The 18,243-nt window shown below is 43.2% G+C and overlaps 1 protein-coding gene across 1 annotated transcript; it reads right to left on the bottom strand.

Annotated features, from left to right (window-relative positions):
* Nucleotides 1-22: 22 nt before the first annotated feature.
* Nucleotides 23-13,286, bottom strand: dcps (decapping enzyme, scavenger). Its single transcript, XM_029671566.2, has 6 exons — nt 13,059-13,286; nt 12,446-12,596; nt 3,946-4,091; nt 3,120-3,233; nt 2,848-2,958; nt 23-2,429 (listed from the first exon to the last, which is right to left on the bottom strand). Exons 1-6 carry the CDS (start codon nt 13,260-13,262, stop codon nt 2,163-2,165), a joined length of 993 nt encoding a protein of 330 aa, XP_029527426.2. The 5' UTR covers nt 13,263-13,286; the 3' UTR covers nt 23-2,162.
* Nucleotides 13,287-18,243: the final 4,957 nt, after the last annotated feature.

Raw genomic sequence — 18,243 nt, 5'->3', positions numbered from 1 at the left:
GAAGTCACAACTGGCAAACAAAAATGGTTGTACAATTCTTTATTTCTGTTCAACAAATATATTTTTAAAAAGTTTAACAAAAAATGAGCAACTGCAAATTCTGAATCCACCAAGGCAATACAGTACAACTACAGTTGAACCTCAATCCTCAGGACTTGTATTAAAAACAAAATAATCTATAGGCTACAGAGAAACAAATACAGTGCTTTCAGAAAGTATTCACACCCCTTGACTTTTTCAAAATTGTGTTACAGCCTGAATTTAAAACAGATTAAATAGATTTTTTGGTAGAAATTAAAAGCTTAAATGTCTTGAGTCAATAAGTATTCAACTCCTTTGTTATGGGAAGCCTAAAGTTCAGGAGTATGTTTTTTTGCTTAAGTCACAGAAATTTAATGGACTCACTCCGTGCAATAAATGTTTAACATGATGTTTGAATGGCTACATCTCTGTACCTCACACATACAGATAATTGTAAGGTCCCTCAGTCGAGCAGTGAATTTCAAACACAGATTCAACCACAAAGGTTTTCCAATGCCTCACAAAGAAGGGAACCTAATTGGTAGATGGGTAAAAAAAAAAAAAGACATCAAATATTACTTTGAGCATAGTGAAGTTAATAATTACACTTTGGATGGTGTATCAACACACACAGTCACTAAAGTTACAGGTGTCCTTCCTAAACGCTCAGGGATTTCACCATGAGGCCAATAGTGACTTTAAAACAGTTACAGAGTTTAATGGCTGTGATAAGAGAAAAGGGAGGATGGATCAACAACATTGTATTTACTCCACAATACTAACCTAATTGAGTGTGAAAAGGAAGCCTGTACAGAATGAAAAATATTCCAAAAACATACATCCTGTTTGCAACAAGAGACTAAAGTAATAGTGCCAAAAAATGTGGAAAAGCAATTCATTTTTTGTCCAGAATATAAAGTGTTGTATTGGATTTGCCCCAAACATATTACTGAGTACCACTCTTAATATTTTCAAGCATATTGGTGGATTCATCATGTTATGGGTATTCTTGTAATCGTTAAGGAGTGGGGTGTTTTTCAGGATAAAAAATAAAAACATCATGGAGCTAAGCACAGGCAAAATCCTAGAGGGATACCTGGTTGTCTGCTTTCCACCAGACTGGGAGGTGAATTCCCCTTTCAGTAGGACAATAACCTAAAACACAGGGCCAAGTCTACACTGCAGTTTCTTACCAACACACAATGTTTGAGTGGCTGAGTTAGTTTTCACTTAAATATGCTTGAAAATCTATGGCAAGACTTAAATGGTTGTCAAGCAATGATCAACAACCAACTTGAGGTTGAAGAATTCTGAAAAGAATAATGGGCAAATATTGTACGATCCAAGTGTGCAAAGTCCTTAGAAACGTACCCAGAAAGACTCGCAGCTGTAATCGCTGGTGATTCTAACATGTATTGACTCAGCGGTGTGAATACGTGAGACTTTTTTTTCAGGCTGTAACAAAATGTAGAATAAATCAAGGGGTATGAATACTTTCAGGCACTGTATGTACAGTATCTGGCTAAATTATTAGAAAACAATCTGCATGAATATTTTCTAATACTGATTTTTGGTTTGTAAGTGAATGTCAAAGTGACGGACATTTGTGGCCTTTTCTCATTTGGGAAAAAGTCTGTCCTCCACCCTCTCTCCTCCATGACCAGGAACCCGATAAGTGGTTGAGGAGATATCAATTCGTTCCCTTCGTGGAAGAGTTCTGAAATCTGCCAAACCCGCTTTGAATCAGCGTTAGTTTTTTTCTGAGGAGAAAAGCATGCACACATTGAAAATCAATATGCTACTTATCGTTTTATCTATAAAATGTCTGGCACAACTAACTTTATTTGTCTTTATCACTTACCACATGTATTTTTAGATTTACCCCTGTAAACGTCATTCATGCAACACGCGAATGGAGGAGTAATTTCATACAAGCATATTTTCGTCCACATTTACCTCTCTTCGCTGCCTCTCCATGACCTTTTTAAAAAGGAGGCGAGAGAGGACGGAGAAGAGAAGATACAGGATTTTAGCAAATTCAATTGTGAAAAGGCCAGAGTTCCAAACCACCACCATTCCCAACGTGTTCATCCCTCTGAGGTCCTTCCGTAGTAGTGTTGTCGTGTTTGGGCGTCTAGACACTACAGCTTGCCAGCATCCTTGAACTTGCTGAGCAGGCCTTGGTCAGCCCGCAGGGGGAAGGAGAGGGAGCGACTGTGGTAGTACTGGGAGTCTGCCTGGAGGTTCTGGATGACGTCCGAAAGCAGGTGGGCATGCTCCACCCCGCAGCCCGGGGCCTCGTAGCTCAGGGCATTGAAGTGGATGTGGAGGTGGTAGTAGGACGGTTGGTAGTGGAGGTACACTTTCAGCTTACTGGCTGCCACACCGTACCGCTTCAGAATGCTCTCCTGTGATAGGGGAAAGCACCATGAGAAACAAGCACAACTATATGACAGAGGAAGGAGTGGTTGCCCCAAGACCCATCAAACTCAACTCTGAACCTCAAAGACAGTTCAACTGCAGTTTTTCATTGTTCCCCTCTAATCAAGGACTGATTTAGACCTGGGACACCAGGTGTCTGCAATGAATTATCAGGTAGAACAGAAAACTAGCAGGCTACAGACCATGTAGTGTAAGAGTTAAGTAGTGAGGCTGATCATTAATCTGTACCTATGGGAAACTTCACCACGGAATGTATTTGACAGGAAAAGAAAATGGTTTAATGACAAGAAGGTTGCTAAATAAACAGTCAGTATTCCTAGGCAAATCCCATCCCTCAAACAATCGCAATATGAAAATATGTATGTATTATAGGATCCTTCTCACCTCTCCCTTCTTGCGGATGTTAGTCAGCAATGGCAGATGCAGCGCTGTCAGGCCTCGCAAACTTTTGATGTCCCTTCGATGAACGATGGCAATCAAATGCAAGTCATCCAACTAGGGGGGGTGAAAGTAACCATGTGTTCAAGAATAGGCTTGAATGGCATCTCCATTGTCCACTTTGGCCCTATGTATAAAGTGTCTCAAAGTCGAAGTTCTGATTTAGGATAGGTTTAGACTTTTAGATCACTTGGACAGAATCATACAAGGTATCTCACCTGCTTTTGATCCCACTTGAAGTCTGGGAGCAGGACAAAGCCGACGTCCTGGTCTGGGTCCTCATAAACGATGCGCTCTGCCTCCGCTTTCTTCTCCAAGATGTTGTACACCCACTGGAGGGGAAATACACAGCAACAAGAAAATCATTACCACATAAATCATAGAAGTGCAGGTTTACAAATCACAATCTTTCAATATTGGCAACCATTAATTGGATATTTGAGTGATATAAAAGTAAACTATACCTGACAAGTATGAGAAGTTTAGGTTAATTTCCCCATCCTTTGTGGGCTCTACTTGTCAAGCAGCAGAAGGGCGTATTTGCCGATGTACTGTTACTGTACACTGTTTCAAATACCTGCCATTTGTTGAAAATTGCCCACTCGTGTTCTATGTGGTGATGAAAAGACCTTTATTAGTGAAAGGCATATCAAGTCTTTTCAGTTAGCCTTTTCATTCCGCTTTGTTCACCTAAAAGAGCTGGCTCCAAACACCGCTTTGTTCAGTAGCCATGATTGTGTTAAATAAACATGGATGGGGCCTCAGACTGGCCTCTGACAGAGGCCTCCAAATAACTAGTCCGCCCCTGACAGCGGCATCACGTTAACCCTTTAAGATCGGAGGAAAGCCCTTACTAATGACCTATCAAGCATCCGTGACGCATTGCCCAATCTGGCTCTTTTATATGGATGGTATTGTAATCCCAGATTGAGGATGATCACCTGTAAGAACCGTGCATTTACAGAGTCGACAATCAAGGCCTTCGGATGTGGAGTGGGATACTGTGGGACTAATATTTTCACCTTGAAAGCAATGAAATGCTACCTGTACACTGAAGCTCTGACTCTGAATGTAAGGTAGGGTGATAGAGCGGTAGTCCTCCCCAGTCTCCTGCACCAAGTAGGTCTCCTGGCGCAGGTATTTCTTCACATGCTTCTCTGTGGCCGGACACACCACTGTGGTCTTCATCTCTTTGGAACCAAGAAACAAGGATCAATATCACATCAGATTTCAGTCAGAGATTTGAATTCCATTAGGAAATGATAATGGTGCCACTTCGCATTGCAGAATTATTTGATTTGGTCCAATGTATTGAATCTACAGCTGTCCCCGACTGAAGCAAATCTTGGTCGACCGAGTCGTTCTGTTCCAATCGATTGGTCAAGATGTTTAAACCTGTTTTTCCATATAATCGACAGACACACCTTGTGTTTGAATAAAACCAACGACATATGAACTGAGCTTGTCTGATGCTTTAAGCACACTGTTTGGTTAAATAATTAGGACACACACACACACGACTCAAGAAAGAGCCTGATGGTCACACGCAGTTTTAAAAAATGACAGCGATTGCCTGTGTGACTGGCGCACGTTCTCGCTCTCCTCCTTACTGCAGCGAAAATGCACAACAAGTCTTTATTGCGCTGTCTGTGTTGAAGCTGCAACAATTTCAGACATTTAGTTTACTTGTTTTTAAATTAAAATGTTTATAGAAATCCCTCATTTGTTTAGGAAAAAACATTCCCTATTCCCTCAACCCTTGCTGTCTTTACTCGAAACATGTGAGCATTGCATGCATGTGACCAATAGGGCATGACCTATAGCCAATCAGTCACATCAATGAACTGGTTATAACCAACTCCGAACACAGTAATGTCGACAGCAAAATGGATGCGGAGGATGTGAAAAAGAAACTTGAAATGGGCAAATGTTTACAGGTTGTTCAGGAGGGAAAGAGGAAGTCAGATCTGTGGAAGACATTTGACTTAGTTGTGGAAACTACTGGAGATCTAGAAAAAGTCGGGTTTTGGAGCAAGTGTTGTGTGAGTATTGTGTGCCAAACAGTTGCTTTTAGATTACAATATAATTTTTTCTGACCGGTTGGACCAGTATAAACGGTAAATACATTTGTGTACTAGAGAGTCTAGTAGATTTGGATATAAAACACCCTGAAGTTTCTAAAACGGTTTGAATCATGTCTGTGAGTATAGCAGAACTTATTTAGCAGGCGAAACACAGGACAAACCATTCAGATTTATTTTTATTTTTAGGTCACTCGCTTTTCAATGGGTTTTCTTTGGGAATCCAGATTTCTAAGGGACCTTATTGCAGTTCCTATCGCTTCCATTGGATGTCAACAGTCTTTAGAAATTGGTTGAGGTTATTCCTTTGTAATGAAGAAGTACGGCCATCTTGAACTCGGGTCACTTGAAGTGTACTGTTAGATACCGCTTACTCTTCCGGGTTGGAGCGAGCGGTCGCATCCGCACTCGGTCCGCAGGTAGTATTACATTTCATTATAGTACAACGGTTTGATTTGTCTAATCTTAGCAATTTCTTCTTAGCTAGCTACATAGCCGTCTTTGTATCATAGATAATTGCGTAATTATCGTATTTCGTCGTCCTAACGCAGTCTACACTACTATCTGCCCTGCAGCTAGCCAGCTAGCTAACGTCCACCGTCTACCGATTAGCAGCACAACTATTACACTCAACTGAACGACTTGATTAGTGTAGTGTTAGCTAGCTACATAGTTGTCTTTGCTGTCTTCGTATCCAAGATAATTGTGTAGTTTAGAGTGTGTAGTTTTAGAGTGATTATCTTAATTTACCGAGGTTAGCTAGCCAGCTATTTGTCGTCCTTAACGTAGGAGACACTGCTAGCTAGCCAACAGCTAGCCAACGTCTACCGAACAGAACTTCCGCACTCAACAACCCGGTCGCATTTCGCTTCGCTCCACAGGTAGTATCACATTTTCATTTAATTTCATTACAGTACAACGGCTTGATTTGTTTGATCGTAGCTAGCTACATAGCTAGCTACATAGCCGTCTTTGTATCAAAGATAATTGTGTAGTCTAGAGCGATTTCCTAGGTTAGCTAGCCAGCTATTGTCGTTCTTTTAACGCAACGTAACGTAATCAACACTGCTAGCTAGCCAGCTAGCCCCGAATAGCAGCACAGTAGAAACTATTACACTCAACGGAACGACTTGATTAGTGTAGTGTCAACTACGCAGCCACTGCCAGCTAGCCTACATAGTCAACAACGCAGCCTCTGCCAGCTAGCCTACTTCAGCAGTACTGTATCATTTTAATCATTTTAGTCAATAAGATTCTTGCTACGTAAGCTTAACATTCTGAACACTCGAGACGTGTAGTCCACTTGTCATTCCAATCTCCTTTGCATTAGCGTAGCCTCTTGTGTAGCCTGTCAACTATGTGTCTGTCTATCCCTGTTCTCTCCTCTCTGCACAGACCATACAAACGCTCCACACCGCGTGGCCGCGGCCACCCTAATCTGGTGGTCCCAGCGCGCACGACCCACGTGGAGTTCCAGGTCTCCGGTAGCCTCTGGAACTGCCGATCTGCGGCCAACAAGGCAGAGTTCATCTCAGCCTATGCCTCCCTCCAGTCCCTCGACTTCTTGGCACTGACGGAAACATGGATCACCACAGACAACACTGCTACTCCTACTGCTCTCTCTTCGTCTGCCCACGTGTTCTCGCACACCCCGAGAGCTTCTGGTCAGCGGGGTGGTGGTACCGGGATCCTCATCTCTCCCAAGTGGTCATTCTCTCTTTCTCCCCTTACCCATCTGTCTATCGCCTCCTTTGAATTCCATGCTGTCACAGTTACCAGCCCTTTCAAGCTTAACATCCTTATCATTTATCGCCCTCCAGGTTCCCTCGGAGAGTTCATCAATGAGCTTGATGCCTTGATAAGCTCCTTTCCTGAGGACGGCTCACCTCTCACAGTTCTGGGCGACTTTAACCTCCCCACGTCTACCTTTGACTCATTCCTCTCTGCCTCCTTCTTTCCACTCCTCTCCTCTTTTGACCTCACCCTCTCACCTTCCCCCTACTCACAAGGCAGGAAATACGCTCGACCTCATCTTTACTAGATGCTGTTCTTCCACTAACCTCATTGCAACTCCCTCCAAGTCTCCGACCACTACCTTGTATCCTTTTCCCTCTCGCTCTCATCCAACACTTCCCACACTGCCCCTACTCGGATGGTATCGCGCCGTCCCAACCTTCGCTCTCTCTCCCCGCTACTCTCTCCTCTTCCATCCTATCATCTCTTCCCTCTGCTCAAACCTTCTCCAACCTATCTCCTGATTCTGCCTCCTCAACCCTCCTCTCCTCCCTTTCTGCATCCTTTGACTCTCTATGTCCCCTATCCTCCAGGCCGGCTCGGTCCTCCTCTCCCGCTCCGTGGCTCGACGACTCATTGCGAGCTCACAGAACAGGGCTCCGGGCAGCCGAGCGGAAATGGAGGAAAACTCGCCTCCTGCGGACCTGGCATCCTTTCACTCCCTCCTCTCTACATTTTCCTCTTCTCTCCCTGCTGCTAAAGCCACTTTCTACCACTCTAAATTCCAAGCATCTGCCTCTAACCCTAGGAAGCTCTTTGCCACCTTCTCCTCCCTCCTGAATCCCCCCCCTCCTCCTCCTCCCTCTCTGCAGATGACTTCGTCAATCATTTTGAAAAGAAGGTCGACGACATCCGATCCTCGTTTGCTAAGTCAAACGACACCGCTGGTTCTGCTCACACTGTCCTACCCTGTGCTCTGACCTCTTTCTCCCCTCTCTCTCCAGATGAAATCTCGCGTCTTGTGACGGCCGGCCGCCCAACAACCTGCCCACTTGACCCTATCCCCTCCTCTCTTCTCCAGACCATTTCCGGAGACCTTCTCCCTTACCTCGCTCATCAACTCATCCCTGACCGCTGGCTATGTCCCTTCCGTCTTCAAGAGAGCGAGAGTTGCACCCCTTCTGAAAAAACCTACACTCGATCCCTCCGATGTCAACAACTACAGACCAGTATCCCTTCTTTCTTTTCTCTCCAAAACTCTTGAACGTGCCGTCCTTGGCCAGCTCTCCCGCTATCTCGCTCAGAATGACCTTCTTGATCCATATCAGTCAGGTTTCAAGACTAGTCATTCAACTGAGACTGCTCTTCTCTGTATCACGGAGGCGCTCCGCACTGCTAAAGCTAACTCTCTCTCCTCTGCTCTCATCCTCCTAGACCTATCGGCTGCCTTCGATACTGTGAACCATCAGATCCTCCTCTCCACCCTCTCCGAGTTGGGCATCTCCGGCGCGGCCCACGCTTGGATTGCGTCCTACCTGACAGGTCGCTCCTACCAGGTGGCGTGGCGAGAATCCGTCTCCACACCACGTGCTCTCACCACTGGTGTCCCCCAGGGCTCTGTTCTAGGCCCTCTCCTATTCTCGCTATACACCAAGTAACTTGGCTCTGTCATAACCTCACATGGTCTCTCCTATCATTGCTATGCAGACGACACACAATTAATCTTCTCCTTTCCCCCTTCTGATGACCAGGTGGTGAATCGCATCTCTGCATGTCTGGCAGACATATCAGTGTGGATGACGGATCACCACCTCAAGCTGAACCTCGGCAAGACGGAGCTGCTCTTCCTCCCGGGGAAGGACTGCCCGTTCCATGATCTCGCCATCACGGTTGACAACTCCACTGTGTCCTCCTCCCAGAGCGCTAAGAACCTTGGCGTGATCCTGGACAACACCCTGTCTAACATCAAGGCGGTGGCCCGTTCCTGTAGGTTCATGCTCTACAACATCCGCAGAGTACGACCCTGCCTCACACAGGAAGCGGCGCAGGTCCTAATCCAGGCACTTGTCATCTCCCGTCTGGATTACTGCAACTCGCTGTTGGCTGGGCTCCCTGCCTGTGCCATTAAACCCCTACAACTCATCCAGAACGCCGCAGCCCGCCTGGTGTTCAACCTTCCCAAGTTCTCTCACGTCACCCCGCTCCTCCGCTCTCTCCACTGGCTTCCAGTTGAAGCTCGCATCCGCTACAAGACCATGGTGCTTGCCTACGGAGCTGTGAGGGGAACGGCACCTCAGTACCTCCAGGCTCTGATCAGGCCCTACACCCAAACAAGGGCACTGCGTTCATCCACCTCTGGCCTGCTCGCCTCCCTACCACTGAGGAAGTACAGTTCCCGCTCAGCCCAGTCAAAACTGTTCGCTGCTCTGGCCCCCCAATGGTGGAACAAACTCCCTCACGACGCCAGGACAGCGGAGTCAATCACCACCTTCCGGAGACACCTGAAACCCCACCTCTTTAAGGAATACCTAGGATAGGATAAAGTAATCCCTCTCACCCCCTTAAAAGATTTAGATGCACTACTGTTCCACTGGATGTCATAAGGTGAATGCACCAATTTGTAAGTCGCTCTGGATAAGAGCGTCTGCTAAATGACTTAAATGTAAATGTAGATAGAGGCGCGTGACCAGAAAGCTAGCTACAGTTTGTTTTCCTCCTGTTTTGAACACAGATCATCCAGTCTTCAATTTTATCGATTATTTACGTTAAAAATTACCTAAAGTTGTATTACAAAAGTAGATTGAAATGTTTTGGCAAAGTCTACAGGTAACTTTTGAGATATTTTGTAGTCACGTTGCGCAAGTTGGAAACTGTGTTTTTCTGGATCAAACGCGCCAAATAAATGGACATTTTGGATATATATCGACGGAATCAATCGAACAAAAGGACCATTTGTGATGTTTATGGGACATTTGTGTGTGCCAACAAAAGAAGCTCGTCAAAGGTAAGGCATGAATTATATTTTTATTTCTGCGTTGTAGAGTTGAAATATGGTTTCTCTCTTTGTTTACGGTGGTGCTATTCTCAGATAATAGCATCGTTTGCTTTCGCCGAAAAGCCTTTTTGAAATCTGACATGTTGGCAGGATTCACAACAAGTGTAGCTTTAATTTGCTATATTGCACGTGTGATTTAATGAAATTTAGATTTTTATAGTAATTTATTTGAATTTGGCGCTCTGCATTTCCCCCGGCTTTTGGCCAGGTGGGACGCGTCCCACATATCCCAGAGAGGTTGACTGACTTGCCTAGTTAAATAAAAGGTTACATTTCCCAAACTGACTCCTGTAATTCTTTTTTTTTTCCAATGAATTGACAGTTGGAGTTTTTTTTCTATACTTTTTCTATACTTCAGAAGCGAGGTAAACAGTGCACTTGGGATGCGTTTTCAGGCCATGCTTGCGAAAGTGAACTTATAATTTCCAAACGTTTAGGTCAGTTGTATGCTGTTTATGATCTAGTACACAGGAAGGGTTAAGTTAAATAGGCGAGAAAAAAAATACTAACACAAAAGGGAAACCCAGCCACGAGCTGCCCAGTGACTCGAGCCACCCAGACGAGATAAATGCCTTTTGTGCTCGCTTTGAGGGAAGCAACACTGAAGCATGTATGAGAGCAACACCTGTTCCAGGCGAAGGCGACTGTGTGATCACGCTCTCCGTAGCCGATGTGAGCAAGACCTTTAAACAGGTTAACATTCACAAGGCCGCGGGGCCTGACGGATTACCAGGATGTGTACTCAGAGCATGTGTGGACCAACTGGCAAGTGTCTTCACTGACATTTTCCACCTCTCCGTGACCAAGTCTGTAATACATACATGTTTCAAGCAGACCACCATAATCCCTGTGCCCAAGAAAGCGAAGGTAACCTGCCTAAATGACTGCCACCCCGAAGCACTCATGTCAGTAGCCATGAAGTGCTTTGAAAGGCTGGTTATGGCTCAAATCACCATCATCCCAGAAATGCTAGACCCACTCCAATTTGCATACCGCCCCAGCAGATTCACAGATGACGCAATCTCAATCACACTGCCCTTTCCCACTTGGACAAAAGGAACACCTATGTGAGAATGCTGTTCATTGACTACAGCTTAGCGTTCAAAGCCATAGTGCCCACAAAGCTCATCACTAAGTTAAGGACCCTGGGACTACACACCTCCCTCTACAACTGGATCCTGGACTTCATGACGGGCCGCACCCAGGTGTTAAGGGTAGGCAAAGTTACATCTGCCACGTTGATCCTCAACACGGTGGCAACTCAGGGGTGCATGCTTAGTCCCCTCTTGTAAGCACGACACCAACACCAGCGTTAGGTTTGCTGACGACACAAGTGGTTGGCCTGATCAACAACAACAACGAGACAGCCTATAGGGAGGTCAGAGACTGTGTGGTGCAAGGACAACAACCTCTCCCTTAACGTGATCAAGGCAAAGGAGATGATTGTGGACTACAGGAAAAAGGAGGACTGAGTAAACCCCCACTCTCACTGACGAGGCTGTAGTGGAGCAGGTTGAGAGCTTTAAGTTCCTTGGCGTCCACATCCCCAACAAACTAACATGGTCCAAGCACACCAAGACAGTCGTGAAGAGGGCACGACAAAACCTATTCCCCCTCAGGAGACTGAAAAGATTTTGCATAGGTCCTCAGATCCTCAAAAGGTTTTACAGCTGCACCATCGAGAGCATCCTGACAGGTTACATCACTGCCTGGTATGGCAACTGCTCGGCCTCCGACCACAAGGCACTGCATAGGGTAGTGCGTACAGCCCAGTACATCACCGGGGCCAAGCTTCCTGCCATCCAGGACCTCTATACCAGGCAGAGGAAGTCCCTAAAAATGGTCAAAGACTCCAGCCACCCTAGTTATAGACTGTTCTCTCTGCTACCGCACGGAAAGTGCTACCAGAGCGCCAAGTCTAGGTCCAAGAGGCTTCGAAACAGCTTCTACCCCCAAGCCACCCTGAACAGCTAATCAAATGGCTACCCAGACTATTTGCATTTGCGCCCCCCCACCCACCCACCCACCCATCTTCTACGCTGGTGCTACTCTGTTATTATTTATGCATAGTCACTTTAAGAACTCTACCTACATGTACATATTACCTCAATTACCTTCACACCGGTAGCCCCTGTATATATCCCTGCTATAGTTATTTTACTGCACTCTTTAATTATTTGACATTTCTCTCTTTTTAAAAGTATTTTCTTAACTGCATTTTTGGTTAAGGGCTTGTAAAGTAATAATTTCACTATGTCTACACCTGTTGTATTCGGCGCATGTAACATAACAGATTTTAATAAGATATCAAATGTTCATATACATCCCCAGGAATATTGACACCTTTTTTACATTTTCTGACAAGTGAGCACTTAGATATGGTCATTTTCACATTCATATGTTTGAGAATGACTTACAGTAAGGATTTGTGAAAACACTGTAGCAATATAGAGTGGGAAAGCGGCAGTGCATTTGGACAATTAATAGAGACTGCAGTAAATAATACATTTGTCATGTCCAGACCCGGATTCTACAGAGACCAGTGAGCCATAGCCAATCATAGGTACAGTAGGACCTATATGCAAATAAGCTCCCTCTCAAGGGAATGACGAATTTTCATATAACTGTTCATGTCATTTTGGAACAGATCTAGCTTATGTATCCTAGGGCATACCATTCAAATGAGCAGGGGGTTGGAGTTGATACGTGCTGTAGATATCATTCCTCATGTCCAACTTCAGTCTGGAGCCATTGAAAATCTCCAACAGGGTGTCTTCCCTAATAGGGGTCTTCTCCAGAATGATGACCGCATCCTGGTCGTTCAACTGATAGGGTATCAAGGAAATAATACATTGTTGTTTGAGATTCAATGGACTGTACACCTTGTTAACTAGCTACCTAGACAATCGAACGTTAACAAGGTTAAGTATTTAACCACATGTATTGTTGTCATATAGTTGGACAAGACATGCATGATACAAATAAACAATTTTATTCAACTAACGACACCTCGCGGCCCTAGGCAGCCATCGCTAAATTGGTTCGTACACTGACGACTGGTCACTGTGACAACAGGCAAGCAAGACGAATTATGCGATGCGAGCTTCTACCAAGCTACTAACATTTGAAGTTTAAGTGGCCGCAACCACAGATTTCCAACCTATATAATATAGCTATTTAACGTCACCACTTATAAACATCTATAATCTTTTTGGTTTTAGTTTAGCTAGCTATTAGCCAACATTGACTAACTAGCTAGATACCTAGATAGCAGTAACGTTAGCCACCTTTCCGTGTATGAACATATTTTTCTCCCGTGCAGAGTCCCGCAGAACCCTTGTTGTTTTAAATCCGAACAAAGGATTTGCAGATGCTGATTCATTGTGATTATCTTGGTCACTATTCGGGTCATTCTTTAGTCGTTTGGCCTTAGAAGTATCAGTTTCATTTCTGTCCGCAAAATCAACTTCACGTTTACCAGTCTCCGCCATTTTTATTCTGAGGCACTTCTTCTTCGGTGGGGTTTTATGGCAGACTGACTACATGCTTATTGCCTCGACCTACTGGTTGGGGTGAAAACTGAGAAACTTTAACATAGGAAATAAACGAAGGGTGAAAAAAACACTCATATTGCCCCAAAACAAACAGCCGAAAATAATATATATTATATAAATAATAATCTCCTTCTTATTCATGTCTACTGTTAGAGTTGCGTAAATTCAAATCTGGTATCAGGATAAATATAACAACGAGTCACCGATTTTATACTATGTATTTTTTATTAGCTAAGTAATAAATGGCAAATGCAACTTTCGTATATACGGGCTCACTGTAATACCACACAGGGCAGAACAGGGAACTGAGGGGTCTCCAGAATGATGACCGCATCCTGGTCGTAAACAGTATTCTTTCTACTGTGATAGACAGTTCCAACCCTGTTGGCCTATCACAGTAGAGACTGGGCGTGGTTTAAACTTGCTCAGCCTATTGCAGGCGCCCAGGCGGGTCCCCGCCTCTTGGCGCTTCTGTTGATAGATGTAACTTGCTTGTGAAGAACATCCAGGCTCTCATGCTCCATACCATTATCTCGCACCTGGCTCCTGTTATCTAACAAAAGTCCACTTGTTCTCGCAACACCCCGTTCTGAATGTGCCCCCCAAACTCATTGCGTCTTCTGTATTTTTCCATCTCAGTTAAACCTTGTGATGACCACCCCTCCCTATCACAACTTTGTAAGATACAGCAAGTCACACCATGTGCTCAATATTGTTACATACAAACACAAGGACAAAGCATCTGCTGGGCTGTTATCTACAGTTTTGCAACATGCAGGTCACACCATGTTACTCAGTTCTTGTCACACACAAACAGGCAAGTAGCAAGCAGTTGTTTAATCTCATAATGATGCTCCAGTGCACAAATGCAGACACCTCACACAACCAACATCAGATAATATTTAATCATATCTAATGGCTATAATGTAAAATACAGGATCCAACACTACTCAGATCCCTACACAGGCTCTGGGGCCTGAGAGGGGGGAACTTATTTGGACAATATTCCTTGCAATATTTCAGCTGATAAGTTATGTAGATCCAAAAGCCTTTTAGACCCTTTCACAATGATTTCCAATTTCTGCTGGTTTGGCCAGTACAATTTATCACCTGCTCAATGAATGCAACAAAAATACACTTTCTTCACGATCATTAAGGCCTATATCAGGAACGCAACTGTTGAACAACATTCTCAGCACACTGTGGGGCATACACTGCCATGTCTTCCTCATCTTCATTTGGTCTAACTATGTCCACTGCCTCCTGATATTTGCTACTTCAATCCAGTAGCTGTGTGTGGGTAAAATCACTGAGGAAGCCAAGCCAAACCAGTAAAAAAGCCAAATTGCAACCTGTTGTGATAATTGCATTGTTTGCTCTATAACCCATTTGTTCATAAGCCATCATGATATACAATAAGGTCGTGACAACAAAAAGACGACAGCCACACTGTAGGGGAATAAATTAAACTACACATACATTTGTTTCATCACAAAACCAGAGAGCAACATCTGTCCAATAACAAATATTGCATGTAACAAACAGGTATATCACCTGCAGCATGGTCAAACAAGTTCATGTTTTCGCCAGTTTACTAAACAGTGTCGTGTCTTTGGCTATGCCGGATTAAGTGATATGACATGCTATTCTATAAAATAATTTCTCTGTCATTAATATTACCTGATTGAGCTAATCGTGTAAATGTAATTAACTAGAGTCGGGCACCACGAAATAATATCTATAGAGCTGTTATCTTCCGAATAAACTCTTAAAGACCTAGTAATATTTTACATCAATAGCAGTCAATATTAATCGTCATCTTAATTCAGTCTCATCTGAAAGTTGTAAATTCTTAGTTATCTGCACGAACCCTGGCTCACAAGTTGAATCAGCAATACAAAATTGGGTTTAATTATATATTTACTAAATACCTAACTAATCACACAGAATTACACATACACATAATTAAATCATAACATGATTACAAATGACGTCATAAAGGAAAACGTCCCTAGCGGGCAGAACCGATATGACAGCTTGTTACAGAAAAGAAAATGGGCTGGGTTTGAGTGAAAGAGCGGGAAGACTGAGAAACAAAGGGAAGAAGCTGTGCTATCGTAAATACAGTATCTTATGCATTCTGAATTACCGCCTATTTGGAAAAGGAAAATGCAATAAACATTTACTCTGCGCTGCGCTTCGGTAGGTTGGTGGTAGATGGAAGGCCGTGTTGCCCAACCGAGTCCTTTGAAGAATGTCTCTGCCGGTAAATTGGATACGTTGTAGTAACGTCGTTGTGTGGTAGACAGGAAACTCTCATCTGACCAGAGCACCTTCTTCCACATGTTTGGTGTGTCTCCCAGGTGGCTTGTGGCAAAATTTAACCAACACTTTTTATGGATATCTTTAAGAAATGGCTTTCTTCTTGCCACTCTTCCATAAAGGCCAGATTTGTGCAATATACGACTGATTGTTGTCCTATGGACAGAGTCTCCCACCTCAGCTGTAGATCTCTGCAGTTCATCCAGAGTGATCATGGGCCTCTTGGCTGCATCTCTGATCAGTCTTCTCCTTGTATGAGCTGAAAGTTTAGAGGGACGGCCAGGTCTTGGTAGATTTGCACTGGTCTGATACTCCTTCCATTTCAATATTATCGCTTGCACAGTGCTCTTTGGGATGTTTAAAGCTTGGGAAATCTTTTTGTATCCAAATCCGGCTTTAAACTTCTTCACAACAGTATCTCGGACCTGCCTGGTGTGTTCCTTGTTCTTCATGATGCTCTCTGCGCTTTTAACGGACCTCTGAGACTATCACAGTACAGGTGCATTTATACGGAGACATGATTACACACAGGTGGATTGTATTTATCATCATTAGTCATTTAGGTCAACATTGGATCATTCAGAGATCCTCACTGAACTTCTGGAGAGAGTTTGCTGCACTGAAAGTAAAGGGGCTGAATAATTTTGCACGCCCAATTTTTCAGTTTTTGATTTGTTAAAAAAGTTTGAAATATCCAATAAATGTCGTTCCACGTCATGATTGTGTCCCACTTGTTGTTGATTCTTCACAAAAAAATACAGTTTTATATCTTTATGTTTGAAGCCTGAAATGTGGCAAAAGGTCGCAAAGTTCAAGGGGGCCGAATACTTTCGCAAGGCACTATATATATATATATATATATATATATATATATATATATATATACACACCTTTTGGAACAGTGGGGACTGTGAAGCAACAAACATAGGCACAGATATATATATATATATATATATATACACACCTTTTGGAACAGTGGGGACTGTGAAGCAACAAACATAGGCACAGACACATGCATACACACACATGATAACATACGCACTATACACACACGTACACATAGATTTTGTGTTGTAGATATGTGGTAGTGGAGTAGGGGCCTGAGGGTACACAGTGTGTTGTGAAATCTGTTATGAACGTATTGTAATGTTTTTATATTGTATAACTGCCTTAATTTTGCCAAACCCCAGGAAGAGTAGCTGCTGCCTTGGCAGTAACTAATGAAGATACATAATAACTACAAATATCTCTCGAAAACCCTTCTCTGTAGGGTTTTTGCTTGCAAAACATTTTTTTTTAGAAACATATGCCGATATGCCCCTTATCTTTCATATCAGCAAGAAATACAATTTTTAAATAAAAATATACACTTACTGTAGCAGTTTTGCACAGATTAATACATTATGTGTGCCTCCAGTTGAAGAAACTACACTTCCTTCCTAGTTATGCTAACACACAGCCATGTGTTCAGAGAACTCTAGATCACTAATCAGCACAAGTAGGCACCTTTGCCTTCCGTCTGTCTTCCATAAACAAACACTGTAACATGGAGATATGGCCGTGTGGGAACACTAATCCTAACCCTAGTTAGCTGGGTTAATATACCCCAGCATTACATCTGCAGGGAGAATGTCATCAAACATCACTAGACCGCTGGTCCTTGGAGCCTTAGTGCCTTCTTCTTCTGCTCTTTGGGTAGCCAATCACTCGACTTCAAAAGCAGTACCTCTTGTGGCAAAACTGCAGATACTGCATTTCGTAATGCATTGCTAGGCTACTGTATTTTTTAAGGGTGGCTGAACTTCCTGACTTTAAATTTAAAATGTTTTATCATCGACATTTGGAACTATGGACATTTTACAATATTGTCCCATTGTGTCATTTACTGATGGTCCATAACTAGCCCCATAGGGATTACAATTGGATCAAGTGCAGCTGCACTCTGAATTGATGATTACTTGGGTGTCTCCAGCTGTGGAAATGTGGCCAGAACTGAAATAAACCCAACCTAAGGAAAACTGTTACAGTACCTTTCATTCCGTAACAGATTTTTTTTTCCTATCATTGCACAAATCTCAGTTTTTGGACGAGACTAACTTTATGACCAACGTTAACCTATTTCAGCTGGGTAGTCCATTTCTACACAATAATAAAGGTTTCTGATTGATATTGATGACACAGGTCATTTTCAAAATGAGAAGTTGTATTTTACGGGCAATCACTCATTAAATGCATAGCTGAGTGTTCTAAAATAAAATGTAATTTGTCAAATGCTTTGAAAACAATATGTGTAGACTAACAGTGAAATACTTACTTACAGGCCCTTCCTAACAATGCTGAGGAAAAATTATAGAAAGACAATAACACAAGGAATATATATACAATGAGTTTCTACATTGTAGAATAATAGTGAAGACATCAAACCTATCAAATAGCTAATGGAATCATGAAGTAACCAAAAAAGTGTTAAACAAATCAACATATATTTTATATTCTTCAAAGTAGACACCCTTTGCCTTGATGACAGCTTTGCACACTCTTGGCATTCTCTCAACCAGCTTCAACTGGAATGCTTTTTCAACAGTCTTGAAGGATT

The sequence above is a fragment of the Oncorhynchus nerka genome, linkage group LG10, assembly GCF_034236695.1.
Source record: "Oncorhynchus nerka isolate Pitt River linkage group LG10, Oner_Uvic_2.0, whole genome shotgun sequence".
In the NCBI taxonomy this organism is placed as follows: Eukaryota; Metazoa; Chordata; class Actinopteri; order Salmoniformes; family Salmonidae; genus Oncorhynchus; species Oncorhynchus nerka.
This window is presented reverse-complemented; position numbering and strand designations above follow the sequence as displayed.

Coding starts and splice junctions, on each gene's coding strand:
- dcps (XM_029671566.2), bottom strand. CDS start 13,262: ATGGCGGAGACTGGTAAACGTGAAGTTGATTTTGCGGACAGAAATGAA. Junction 12,597..13,058: donor ATATGTTCATACACGGAAAG/GTGGCTAACGTT, acceptor ATACCCTATCAG/TTGAACGACCAGGATGCGGT. Junction 4,092..12,445: donor ACCCCCTGCTCATTTGAATG/GTATGCCCTAGG, acceptor TTGGTTCCAAAG/AGATGAAGACCACAGTGGTG.